The sequence below is a fragment of the Miniopterus schreibersii genome, assembly GCF_964146895.1.
Source record: "Miniopterus schreibersii genome assembly, chromosome: 3".
NCBI lineage: Eukaryota > Metazoa > Chordata > Mammalia > Chiroptera > Miniopteridae > Miniopterus > Miniopterus schreibersii.
Genome location: NC_138103.1, coordinates 86,247,712 through 86,261,896, shown reverse-complemented (window position 1 = coordinate 86,261,896; position 14,185 = coordinate 86,247,712). Strand labels below are relative to the sequence as shown.

Here is a 14,185-nt window from a genome sequence, read left to right as displayed (position 1 = left end):
GGATCTTAAACAGCAACGTTAACACAGGAGTTTTAAACATGACATGTTCTTGAAAATAGGGGACAAGGTTTATTTTAAGCATCATTAGCATTATTTTTATGTAGTCTTAGTACTGAATAAATTATTCAAGCATCACACAGATAATCAGACAAAGGAAAAACACCCAGCCTAATGTCTATGCCATTGTCAACTCCTGTGACATTATTCCTTTGTCAGTAATCGTTAGAGGTCAGAGATGGAAAAGACAGATTAGAGCAGTTAGTCCAGCTTTTGATGCAAAAACAGTTTTGTGAAGCATTTTTTCCCTTAGTCATTTTAACAGAGAAAGATTTCACACAGCAGTGGGTAGGAAGATTTATCATTAAATAGAGATAATAAGGGCTGCAAACCACGTATAGCAAATGGCGTTCAGCTTTTCCATGTCTTGATTGTCAACAGCTTTTACTATTTCAACAGATCCTGACAATAATTAGAACTTGGGGGAGGAGGAATGTGAAGAATCTTGCAGACATGCTTCTGGAAGCACATCCACACTGCTTTGGACAATGGGGATGACTGGTTCCTCATCTCCTCTGTGTGCATTCTCCCCTCCAGTGAGGGAATCGAGTGAAAATTTTAGAATACTGCATCCCCTGGGTTGTATCCAGTGCTAAGTAAAGGCCAGATTACACAGTAAAGCCTCATTTATCTTTCAAAAGCTCCTCCACTAGGGAGGGCCAAGAGGGTTATTTCCACACTGCTTGCTCATAGTCTCCCTGGCTACTTTCTTTTGGGCTGTCAGAAGGAGTCTCTTCATAGGCAACTCAGAAACCCCAGAGACCCTGCATTACCTTCGCGTTAAAACCCAAACTTCCCGCCACGAGGGAATCATTCATGGCCTTGGTGGTCTGCTGCAAACATACAGAAGGAACTGTGCACCTCCACCTGCACCTCCACACCTTCCTCTAATGTTGATTTCCCAACAGAGATTACTGTCCCCTCCCCTATTTCACTTCCCTCCTTACAGTTCAGGGCACATGCCGTCTACTCCAAAGAGCCTCCTGAAACCTGACTCCTCCACTCCTTCCCTAATTTCTGCTGCACGATTTAAGTAAGGACTCAGCACTGAGTGACTGTTTCTATCACAGCCATTTTCACAATTGTTATTGGCCGCTCCTTGTACCGTGAGCTTCTGGTGGGTGTAAGCCATATCCACAGAGCTTTGCAATGCTTTGGGAACATAGTAGGTGCTCAATAAACCTTATAGTGATCTCAAGGAATATACTTCTTAAGGTATTACATACATACAGTAAAGTGCACACATCTGCAACATATACAGAGGGATAAATGTATATAATGACCACCAGGATGAGCATTTTAGAACTTTCCCCAGAGGCCCCCATGTCAACAGGCTTTAATTGTTCTGGGGATGAACCCCATCCAGCCTGTGAAAGCAGGCTGGCTGCTAGCAGGAGACTCCAGGAGGGTGTAAGATGCCCTGATTCATGTAGAAAGCTCAGGATGGAGGGAGGGGCATTTTATTCTAGAGAAAAGCAAGAACAGGGGGATTAAAGAATACAACATTTAAAAATGCAAATAGCGAAAAGTGAAAAACAATTCCCTTCTTCCCTCTCCCCACGCTCCGGGGCCAGTGCGGCCCGTTTTGGGAGGTTTCAGGGTTCCCTGTCACGCCCCTCTCGCCGCCTTTCCCCGTCCCGATGCCTGCTGTGACACGGACGTGGGCGCAGCCGAGCCAGCCAAACTTCCAGAGACACCGCACGGCATCCCGTCTCCGCAGGGGGCCTGGCCGCTGAGCTCGCCGCTCACCTGGGCCTCCACCGCCCCTCCCACAGCCCGACGAGCGTTTCGGAGCCGGGCGGCTCTGCCCACAGTCGCTGAGAGGAAGCGCCCCCCCCCCCCAACTACCCTCCGCCGCCCCGATCGCTGCGGCCTGGTGTTTCCTCAAAAGTAAAAAAGAAAGGGCAACGTGCTTTTTAACCGGCCCGCATGTTTTCTTTCTTCCTTTCTCTATCTGACATGATAGCACCACGTCCTTTGCACAGCACTCCAGACTCCCGCGGCGGTCGGCGGGCTGGCCCCGCGAGCACGCCGGGCGGGGGGCGCTGGGGCCGAAGCCGCGCCCCCGCCGCCCCCCGAGGCTGCGGGATGGGCGGGCCGGGCCCCGCCCTGAGAAAGTGAAGCTGTGCAATTGATTCTGCCCGCAGCCCCGACTCCCTTTTAGGTTGGTAACCGCGAGGGGTCCTCTCCTTCGCCCCCTCCGCAGCTGGAAGGGAAAAGGGGGTCACGCTCCCTTGGTCCCCGCGACCCCGCGCAGCTCGCTCCCGGGGCGCAGGGGAGGCCGCCCAGCCCCTCGGCGCCCGCCGCCCCGCCCCGCCCCGGCGCGAACTTGGCCGCACCCACTTCCCCCGAGAGGCGCCCCCGCCGCGGCCGGGCTGACGTCACAAGGCACCCAGCGCCGGCGCCCCGCGGTGCGCGCCCCGCGCCCGGACCCGCCGCCCTCTCGGCGCCGACACCCAGGCGCGGCCGCGCGCGCGCCCGTCCCCGCCTGGAAGCGCCGCGGAAGATGGCGAGCCCCGCGCCCGCGGATCGCGCCGAGGACGGATGCCCGGCCCGGGCTGCCGGGGAGCAGGAGCCGCCGCCCCGGGCCCCCCGCGAGGAGCAGGGGGGCGCAGCGCTGGGGGCAGGGGCGGCGGCGGCCGCGGGGCGGCAGGTGGACGAGGCCGCCGGCGGGGTGGCCATCGCGGTGAGCTGGCTGCTGGGGGAGCCGGTGCTGTGGCTGGGCTGCCGCGCCGAAGAGCTGCTGAGCTGGGAGAGGCCGCTGCGCACCGTGCTCGGCTTCGTGGGAGCCAACCTGCTGTTCTGGTGAGATCTCGGGACCAGGGCTGGGGCTGTTTGTGTGGGGGACGTCCAGGAGGGCAGGTGACCTTGGGGCGCCCGTGTGGGGGGGTGCGCGCTGGACACGGCAGAATAAGTGCCGGCTCTGCCCCACTCCCTTGGTCACCTTTCTGAGCAGGTAGACACCCGCGCCCGCTCCCCGCCAGACGCGCTGCCCGTAAACAAGTGTCATCCGCCCGGTGTGTAGCCCGTCTCGCAGGCGAGGTGGCTGCTGACCCACCTGCACCTGCACCCACAGGTGTGCCCAGCGTGCTCGGAAACCTGGGCTTGTGCTTTCTGAAACTCGCAGGTTTCTACCTGCGCCCCCAAAGCATGCCCGAGCGATCGTGCTTGGACTTGTGTTCGTCCTTACACCCCCAGCAGACATCTGGACCAGCTCAGGTACAAGCTCGAGGCTGCGCCCCTTCATCAGCCGCCTGAGATGGGCCCTGAATGATTTGTTTTTCCGTTCCCTGGAGGGCTGGGTTTACTGTCGTGACTCCCTGATGAGAAAACAGGAGGCAGCCTGGTAGATTATGTACACCCCCTGTCCCAGGTGTGCACGGTGTGGAAAACAGTCATATTTTTAGGTGAGGTACAGAGAGAACACATGGGAATGGCTATGACAAGCCCCTGACCAACAGGCTTGTCCTCGGTATAGGGCCCTTCACGGTAAGGACAGGGGAAGTGCCTGGCTCCTTCCTTGAGGGACTGCCCTGTTATTTGCTCCCAGTCTGATGGAGGGTGGAGAAAAGCCTTCTTTGTCTGCCACCCTGTCTTCATAACAAGCATGACCCACACCCGTCCAGATGAAGCAAGAGAGTTTAGGCAACAGATACCTGGTTATAGGACATAGACTTTTTAACCTTAAAGTTGAGAAATAAATGCACAAGACATACATACATAGCCTGCCATTTTCTAGGTTAATGGAGCAACTCAAAGTTGTTTTTTTGCAGATCTGTGCTAGTTAGTCCTGGTTTTCTCTAAAAACTTGCTGTATCTTATCAGGGCCCCTGAATGTGAATTTACTCTGGATCTCTTAGCTATCTACGTTTCTCGGGTTTATTCCAAATTTATCTCTCCTGTTATGTGGTTATGTGAGCACTCAGATGAGGAGAATATGCTGTGTTATGCTAGATGGGGCAACAGTTCAGTCATCTTAAGGCTGTATCTACCTCGTTTTACCAATGTGGGTCATATTTTTAAAATTATCTTATTTTAAAATTTTATTTATTTTAAAAAATAGCTAATAGCCTCACAGTTCAAAAGTTTAAAGGTACAAAAGGATAAACATTTTGAAAATCTCTTTGCTATGCCTGTCTCTGACTACCTGGTTTCCTCTCAGAGGCAACCGATGTTACCAGTTTCCTTGTTTCTTTCCAGATAGTGCGTATTTCAGCAAATACACAGTATTCTACCCAAGTGGTAGAATACTGCCTGTGCTATCCTTCTTGGTGTATCTTGATGATCTCTTCCTTGTTTCAGCTGCATGGGATTCCACTGTAAGGATGTCACAAATTATTTAATCTGTGTCCTACTGACGGACTAAGGTTGTTTCCAAACTTTTGCTATCTCAGTGTTACAGTTTATGGCATTGTACATGCCTTGTTTTGCATATATGCAAGTATTTCTGTAGGATAAATCATCAGAAGTAGAATTGTTGGGTTAGAGGGAATGTGCACTTGTAATTTGGATTGATATCACTACATTATTAGGCTTCCTTGGAGTTCTACCAATTTATACTTCAGCTGGCAATGTGTATGACTTCTTGTTTTTCTATACCCTTGCCAACAGCAGTTTAAGAAACTTTTTGATCTTGCAAATCAGATACGTGAAAAAAGGTATCCCTTTATCGTCTTAATTTTTATTTCTCTGGGGTTGAGCATTTTTTCCTATGTTCAAGGGTCATTATAATTATCTTTTCTTTGCATTATCTGTTTATAAGTAACTTATATCCATATTTCTAGTTGAGCCATTGGGCTTTTTCCTATTGACTTCTAGGAACTCTTTTTATATTAAGAACCTTAGCCTAATTTCTGTAATATGAGTTGCAAACTTTTTTTTCTATGGTGTATTCTTAACCCTTATTGAAAAGAATGATTTTTACATAAAATAATGGAAGACATATTTTGTATTATTCAGGAGTGACATCTTCTATCCATTTGTTTTTTTGAGTTCTGTGGAGAGGCAAACAATGACCAGGCCTTCAACTCATTTATATCTTTCTGATTATCTGTTTTATTTCTTTCCTGTTTGCAGTGTCTACATTCCATGCATATATTTTCTTTGACAGAAAAATAATAGTACTGCTTTTTAAATTCTGAAATATTTGTTAATTGGAATTTCTGACTCATTTATTAATTGCACTTAAATTTTGGACTTTTTTCCCCTTTGTTGTTTCTGGGGTTAAACACTTTTTGAGGACATGATTTTCTTTAAATAGCATACTTCTTATCAAGTGATCTTAAATGATGATGTTCTAACATTCTGTGTCCCAGTCACTCTAAAGCTCTGTATTTCTTACGAGAAAAACAAAGACATCAGTGTTAGAAATATGAGGAACCCAAATCTTTTTTTAATCCTCACCTGAGGATATGTTTTTCCATTGTTGTTTTTTTTAGAGAGAGTGGAAGGGAGGGAGGGAGAGAGAGAAACATTGATGTGAGAGAGATACATTGATTGGTTGCCTCTCACATGTGCCTCGACCAGGGCTGGGGATCAAACCTGCAACCCAGGTATGTGCCCCAAATAGTGATGATGTTTTTACTTTCATTGGTGTTATTTCATTTTTGTGGAAATTAACTTTTTAAACCTATATTTTTGAATAATTTATTACCTGGTACCAGCAGTAGCTTTCAGGATTTTGGGTTTGAGTTCAAAAGCTCTAACATTTATTACCTGCCCATTATCTGCAAGATTTTAGTACTGTGCACTCTAAGAACCAATGTTGAGATGTGGCCGTAACAAATGGTTATAACTCAAGACTGCATTAAGCAAGTGTGTTAGAAAAGTCAAAGAAAGGATAGGTTATTCTGATGCATTTTCAGGGTAGTGGGAGCATTGTGGACAGAAGAGACTGTGGGGTCTTCATGAGGAGATCATGCTTGGACCAGATCTTGATGGGCAGGAATGTTTTGGGTAGATCTAGTGCATGGTCAACAGCCTTCTAGCCCTAAGGAATTATACCTGATATTTCAATCAGTATACCAAACTGATGTAATGGCACATGGATTGGTAGAGAAAAGTGGGGAAGATGAGACTAGCTGGGTGTTTTAGAGACACATTTGAGGGCAATGGTTGCCTCAAATGTCCTATTATTGTATGGACTTGTTTTTTCTTTAGGTGATGGGTACCAAAAATTGCCTCATTAACTTATCTATGAATATTTTAATGGGTAAGTAAATTGTGGTCCTTTTAGTCCTACCATAAAATCCTATATAACAATGAAAATAAACTACAGCCCTAGGCAGCAGCACAGATGAGTTTTACAAATATGATTTTGGCCAGAAGAAGCACACAGTAATATGTGCAAAATGATTCAGTGTTTTTTTTAAAGTTTCAAAATGTGCAAACTTAATCAATAGATTAGGGATATACACATAGGAGATAAGAAAGACATTCTTATCCCTGAAATCAAGACAGTGGTTGTCCCTGGGGGGAGTGAAAAGGTGTGGTCACAGAAGGACATATGGAAGGTTCTGGGATGCAGTAAGTGTTGTATTTTCTGACTTGGACAGTGGTTACATGGTGGGCAAGGTATAATTGTTTTAAAGCTGTGTGTGTATGCTTTCTTATCTATTATCTGTGTATTTTATGGAAAATATTAAGTAATGCTAAGAAAATGGTATTCACTCAGAGCTCAGAAGAGTTTGATAAAATACAGATCACATACAGTGTTTGCCTCAAGAACAGGGTTTCCACATAGATTGGGTAACACTTAATACTCTGAGGGCTGTGTCTCCCTTATTCTACCAATGAGGGACATGTTTTAAAATTCTTTCTCTTAATTTAAAATTTTATTTATTTTAAAAAATAGCTAATACCGCCTCATAGTTCAAAAGTTAAAAGTACAAAAGGCTAAAGAGTTTGAAGATCTCTTTCCCCTGCCTGTCCCTGGCTAACCGGTTTCCTCCCAGAGGCAACTAGTGACACCCATTGGTAAACACAACATAAAATAGAATGTACCCAGTGAAACACAAAATGCCCATTTGGTTTTGTTTTTAACAAATTAACTGTTTGCATTATACTGTGAATACAGTGCACAGACTCTTAAGTGTACAGTCAGTTGTCACACCTGTGTAACAAAGGCAACCAAGATCTAGACCATTCATTCCATCACTCCAAAAGATTTCTCTGAGTCCCTTTCCCGTCATTCACCCCTGGGGACTGATCTGCTTTCCATCACTCTAGATTCCATTTGTCTTCCCTAAAGTTTCATAGAAATGATACCATATATTATGATGTCTTTTGTGTCTGGCTTTGTTTACTCAGCATAAAGTTTGGACATTCACCCTGTTGTGCATATCACTTATTGGTTCCTTTTTATTGTTGACTCGTATACCCCTTCAGGGATATGCCACGATTTGTTTACCCATTTGCCAGTTGGTGTTCATTTGGGCTGTTTTCAGGGTTGGCTATCATGAATAAAGTTACTGAAAAAAATTCAGGCAGAAGTCTTTGTGGGATATGTGTGTTTTTGGTCAGAGGAGTGGCAAGCTCTGACTCATGTGTATGGCCACATGACGGCTGCCTTGGACAGGCAAGGGATGGAGCAAAATGCCCCTATTCTCAGTCTCCTGGCTGGTCATAGTTCTGGAACTGGATGCCTTCCAATGCAGCCTCCCTCTTGGGGCACTCTGTCTCTGCAGCCTAGAAAGTGGCCTGATTGATTTAGTATTGAACCCACAGTTGGAGGCTTGGCCTACAGAAGAGTCTATGCATTGGCTTCTTCCTTAGAGCATCTGGCATTGTATGGCAACGTTACCCTCCATTTGCGTGATTAGTGAAACTGCAAGAAAGTGATTTGCCTGAGGTGACCGTACAGGGGCAGGAGACCTTGGGTACTATGACCTTTGTGATATCTCAGTCTGGGCACCTGTGCAGTCTGGAATGCCCAGGACCCATTGGGAATCCTTGGGGTGCTGTCCTCTAGAGTTGGTTTGGAAGGTTGCAGTGTCCAACTCATACTTGGTGTCAAGGGCCCCTCTATACCATCACTGATGGCTCCTCCAGCTTGTTATAGCAGTGCCCTCAATGAGCGAGCTCTGACTGGCAGCATCATGGGCATCACCTGGGCATGTGTTATAGATGCAGATTATGGGCTCCATGCGACACCTACAGGACCAGAATCCCTAGACATGGGGCCAAAACATCTGAGTTTTCTCCAGCTCCCCAGGTGACTCAATACATGCTCCAGTTTGAGAAGCACTGACTACATTTGAGCACTTTCCGGGGTCCTAGCTCTCTTCTCCGTAAGGCAGCATTCCCATTGCTGGACAACGCTAAGTAGCAAATATTTTCCTGGCACTAAGTTAAGTCTACTGCTTGATTATCTCTGCAGCTGCCCAAGACCCAGGCCCCCTCCCCAGCACAGCCCTTTGTCTGTTTCAAGATTCATTCTGTTCTCCGTTCCTGCTGAGTCTTCTCCTCAGCTGGAAGACACTAGGCTCCAGCTCACTGTTTTCCAGACTCTTCTAGACATCCTTAAGTTTATCTGTATTCCTCCTTGAGGGCAGCATTCCTGAGATGTTCTGACCAGTGTGTGCTTCCCCACCTCCTCCTAGGCAGCATCCTTTTAGTCAGCAGCCTGAGATAGAATTTCTTTATTCTAATTGCTAGTAACTCCCTCTGACAGCTGCTACTGTTGACGAATGCTAGACTCTTATTAATCTAGATTTGTGTATATACCTGTGTATATACAGGTCTAGTTTGTCAGACTACAGTTACTGAGTATGCTCACATTTAGCACCTCATTTAAATCTCGCAGCAACCCAGTGGGGCAGGTATCACTCCCTTTTTATGTAAGGAGAAACTAAGACAATATAAGTTAATTCAGTCATCACAGATGACTTCGACCTGTGCTGTTCAGTAGAATATTTGCAGTGATAGAAATATTTTATATTTACACTGTCCAGTATTTGGCTTCTGAGCACATGAAATATGGCTAGTGTGACTCAGGAACTGTATCTTTAATTTTATTTAATTTAAACTTAAATTTAAATAGCCACATTTGGCTGTATTGGGTAGCACAGTCCTAGACCATAGTCATGGGGCTGGGTCGTGAAGCCACACCCTCTTTCTACAAATGCAGAGTATTTTACTCTGTCACTCTAAAGAATAAGAGGAGACAGCTTATGGGAACCAACAACTAGGCGTTACATTTTTCAGGATTACAGAACTGCATACTGAATCAGACCCGTCTAGAGTGAGAATAATTATGTTGGGAGAGGTTACTTCTGTGTTAAGAGGGATTTTTTTCAGCCTGTTAGTCCAGCCCGTGTTCCTTGCCTTCTCTCTGCTCCCCCTGGGCAGTCAGCAGCTGTGGAGCAGTGTCTCTCTGCTTCTGGCCCATGTGGTGCTAGGCCCAGGAGGTAGACCAGAAGCCCAAGGACTGAGGTTCTCTTTGAAAGCTTACTTCTCTGGTTTATGAGATGTGGCTGCTTCAGTGAATTGATTGAAACACTATACCATAGTTATAAATTGTATGTCACAATCTCTAGGGCTCTACAGTTTAGGAATAGTGGAGATCAGGGCAGGGGTTGGAATAGTTGGAAAGCTCTTTGTGGTTTATTGTATAGGTTTAAAAAGAAGGTGTAATTGTAAAAGTCAGGTTAACAGGGTTTTCCAGGTAGGACAACCTCAGGAATCAAGGGGATGAGCACTGGATGCTGTCAGCATGGGCGACTCACCTGCCTCACGCTGGGGGAACATTCTGGAGAGGGGAGAATATAAATTACTATTCTTGGGTGCCTGGAGCCAGCATGGGAGCTGAAACATTGTAGATGTTCAAAAGGTTTAGTGAACTGAATTACACTAGAGGATATTCCCCTGGCCTGAGTAGGGCGGGGCTAGTTTAGGAACGAATGCTCTTGCGCTGTAGAAAGGCTTCAGTTCACGGAAGGTAGTGATGGGCATGTTTATACCCAGCTTTCAGCAGGCGTTTCTGGAGTGGCGGCCCCACGTGGTCATCATTAGACAGAGAGGCTCTTTCACGAGCTCCCAGGTAAGGCTCTTCTGTCAGACCTCAGATCCAGGAGCTGCTGGTTGAGGGCCTAAGTAATGGGGCTGTTAATCTAGAACAATTAACACTCATTCTAGAACTCCATCAGGTTTTCCTTGCTCACGTGATAACTGCAAAGGTCATCTTAGCGATTTTGCACAGTTTTATGTTTCTTGCTCTCTGAGTAATTACTTCACCTCAGCTTCTCTGTGCTGCCCTGTTTGTCCCCCCTCCTGTTGTGCATGAATGTTTTCAAGCTGCCTGATTGATCCAAATGAGTACAAGTAAATGAGGTGTGCCGTTATTACTAGCTGCTGGGATACAGTGATGAGAGAAGCAGATTAGTAAGCAAATCATTCCAGTGCAGAGGTATGCTGTGAGCACTAAATTGTCACACACGGGCCAAGAAGAGCCAATAGGATTGCCTTGGTATCGAATGAGGGGTCCTGGGGGTTGGGGAGGAGACAGGATGATCAGTGCGTAAGAAGTAGAAGACAACTAATGCATACTGAGTAGCTGTTATGTACTAGGTGCTCAGTTAATTCATGGAAGCCTGAACAGGGTACACAGTAGCACTCCTAGTCATTTATATAGATACATATAGAGAGAGAATGAGAGAGAGAGAGAAGAGAGAGGAGAGAGAGGAGGAGGGGAGAGGAAGGGAGAGGAAGAGATGGGGGAAGGGAGGAGGGTGGTTTAATGTGCTAGGGGGAATACCCAGAGGTGAGGTTGGAAAGAGAAACATTGGAACCAGTTTATAAAGAGGTTACTGTTGGACTGCGCTAAGGAATTTGGACTATATCAAATAAGCAGTCTCTATTACCCTAATATAAATACCATTATATTACTCCCTTTCAAGGCCTCCATTAAAAAAGTCAACTATTACTTATTGAGTGTCTACTATATACCAACACTGTTCTAGTGCCAGAGATATAAATAGTAATAAGATCCCTGTTCTCTCAGAGCTTATATTCTAGTGGTAGAAATGGTAGAAAAAGACACTAAACAAATATACAAAATGCTAGGAGCATTGGATGCTACGGAGATAACTAAAGCAGGGACAGGGGACAGGGAGCGACAAGGAGGTACTGTTTTGCTGCAGTGGTGGTGCTGGACTCTCAGTGTTGGCTTTCCATTGACCCCCTGGATGATTAGGGGAGCAAGAGCCCAGGGCTGGAGACCAGTAAGTGGAGGTGGTGAGGATGGGAAAGAGGCGGTGGACTCGGGGGAGGCTCTGCAGGGAAACTCGGGAGGACTGGATGATTTTGTGGCCAGGAGTCATGGTCCGACAGTGACTAATTTCTCCCCGGAGGAGAAAGAGTACCTACTGAGATTGAGGAGGCTGAGAGAGGACGAGGCTGGCTGTGCCTTTCATGGGAAGGACAGCAGGAAATCACAAGGAACTGGGGGGAAACGCTGGATGACATTTTCCTGGCCTTATTTATATCTGGCCGTTTCTACAGTGAATACATTTTTATCAAGTCCCTGTATTTTCATCTTTGTCCTCATAGACCTTTTTTTTTTAAGCTGCATTTTTTTTAAATTTTATTTCATGGAATAGTGCTAAATTTAGTATTGTGGTCACCTCTATGCTATATTCATTAGCAGTAACTGTTCACAGGAAATTTCCCCTTTGCTGCAGAAATAAGCTCAAAAGTGCCTGTGGTATCCACATCTCTTTACAGATGTGCTGTTAGCAGCATAAAACTCTTAAGTGTTTTCAAAGATTCTTCAGAGAGAATTTCTACAGTGCTTTTTTCTCTGCTCATTTCAGTTTATTTGGGAAGGCAATATTTTTCTCTTAGGGATGAAGGCAGCACTACCTAAGCAAAAGCACACTGGGTGACGTGTGGCCGTTTGCATGCTCTGGACGGAATCTTAGAACTGAGAGAAGGAGCTGGGGCCGCCCATGGACCAGCCAGCCTCCTATCCTTGCCCAGACACTGAGCAAACCTTTCACTGGAAAGATGAACTTGGATGATGCCCAAGTTGTGGCCATGCAGGCCACCTGGGTTTCTGGATACACTGGTTTGGCTGCTGTTTAACAAGCTGGTGTTCTTTTGACAAATTTGGGGGCACGCTTTCTGTGGCCTTATGTGATTTCACTTGGTGATACCTGCAGTGATCATTGATTTTAACAATGGCCATTATTGGCTCCTGCTTTGGGGCACTTGGCATAGTTATTATCTTATTTATCTCTCATACCACCTAGCAAGTGGTCATTGTCCCATTTTGCAGAGGGGAATGGTGAGGCTCAAGGCTTTTAAGTCTCTGGTTCCAAGATGACAGCATGTGGCAGAGCTGGGATTCTAGCCAGGCTCCTGTTCGTGTTTCCCCATCGACTAGTCTACTGCAGGAGGAGGTTGCAGCATAAGATGAGAGTGATGTCAAATGGCTTTTTCCCTTTGTCTCCCACAGGATAGAGTGAATTCACTTCTCAATTAAAACATCAGCTGCCTCCCACATAGCTGGTTGTCTCTTATCCACTTTCGGAAAAAAAATTTATTTTTCCAAGTAAAATTTCAGCACCAACCACAGCTCCATTCCATCACCTTTGTTTTCCATTTTCCAGCGACAATTACCAAAACCCAAGTGCATCTCTCTGAGTTGTCAAGTGCTCCAGCTTCATCATGTTTCAGTTGCCTTTTGTGTTTGCCCTTTTGACTGGAGGATGGCTCTTTCTCTCCAGATAAAAGGTCATGTTGACTCCCAGTTCTGTTTCTCAGAGCAATTATTGTTAATTTTCTGCTTTTAGCTCTCAAGGATTTTCTAATAATGTCCTTAAAATGCCATTTCCTTTTTTTTTTACATTTATAATTTATTTAAAAATTTTTTGAGGTATAATTGACATAACATTTTTTAGGTATACAATATAATGATTTGATATTTAGATATATTGCAAAATGATCACAATAAGTCAATATCTGTCACTATACGTAGTTACAGTCTTTTTTAAATGTCATTTCTTTTTTTTTTTTTTTTAAATATATCTTTATTGATTTCAGAGAGAGGAAAGGAGAGGGAGAGAGAGATAGAAACATCAATGATGAGAGGGTCATTGATCTAGCCCGCAACCGGGCATGTGCCCTGACCGGGAATCGAACCCCGATCGCCTGGATCCTAGGTCGACGCTCAAGCCTTGAGCCACGCCCGGCCGGGCTTAAATGTCATTTCTTGATTGAGCAATCCGAGACATTATTTTTTCCCCTCTCACCCCAGTTCATATACACACTGCCCCTCCTCTATCTCCTACAATGATGTCACAATTTAGGGTTTAATCGTTTGTCATTATCACGGGTAAGCATTGTTCATACATGAACTGAGAAGAACGCCGCATTCACACAGTACCTTGCTTGTACAACTTCATTTTGCTGTTACTCTTAGCATTTTTTTCTATTTGACCTTTTTAACTCTCCAACACTTCTGGAAAACTCCTTTCGATAAAAGGTCAAGGTATTAGGCTGACAGCTGAGTTTCTCTCTTTTTTCCTTTTTCTTGGAGTCCCCCCTCTAGGAGTTCTCACCCTCTGTGCTGGTCCAGTGTGTTTGTCCCCTGGGCCTGCTTGTCCTCTTAGGACATCCGCATCTGTTGTCGGGTTCCTCCTCTCCTGTGCCAGTGCCTCCACTGCTCAGCCCATGTGGAAAACAGGGTCAGGAGAAGTCAGCAGCCTCGAGGGGGAGGCCCCCTTTGCTTCTCCTTAAAAATAGTCATGATGGTGTAAGGCTTTCTTATGTTTCTTCTGAGTCTCTCATTTCTATTTGTTTTTCCTCTGTTACTGGACTCTTTCTTGGTGAACTCTTCTGTATTGAGCGAGCACATTCTCCGGCTCTGAGAAAGTACAAAGGAAATGCATGTTTTGAGAACTTGTGTACAGAAAATATCTTTATCCTTCCCTTTCAGCTGATTGCTAGTTTGGCTTGGTTTAGAATTCTGGGTTGGAAATAATTTTCCCCTAGAATTTTGAAGCATTTCCTCCCTGTCTCCTTTCTTGCTTTCAGTGTTGCCTTTGAGCAGTTGGACGCCTTTCCAGGGCCTTTCTCATCTCTTGCAGATGATCGGTAGCTGGTCCTGCTATAGATTTCTGATTGCTGG

At 45.7% G+C, this 14,185-nt stretch overlaps 1 protein-coding gene across 1 annotated transcript in view; it reads left to right on the top strand.

Moving 5' to 3' along the window:
- Positions 1 to 2,457: 2,457 nt before the first annotated feature.
- Positions 2,458 to 14,185, top strand: part of RETREG1 (reticulophagy regulator 1) — a 111,159-nt gene continuing 99,431 nt past the window's right edge. Inside the window, exon 1 of the mRNA XM_081131955.1 lies at positions 2,458 to 2,862. Coding sequence (XP_080988081.1) covers positions 2,564 to 2,862 — 299 coding nt within the window. The 5' untranslated portion in view covers positions 2,458 to 2,563. The remainder of the gene's footprint in view (positions 2,863 to 14,185) is intronic.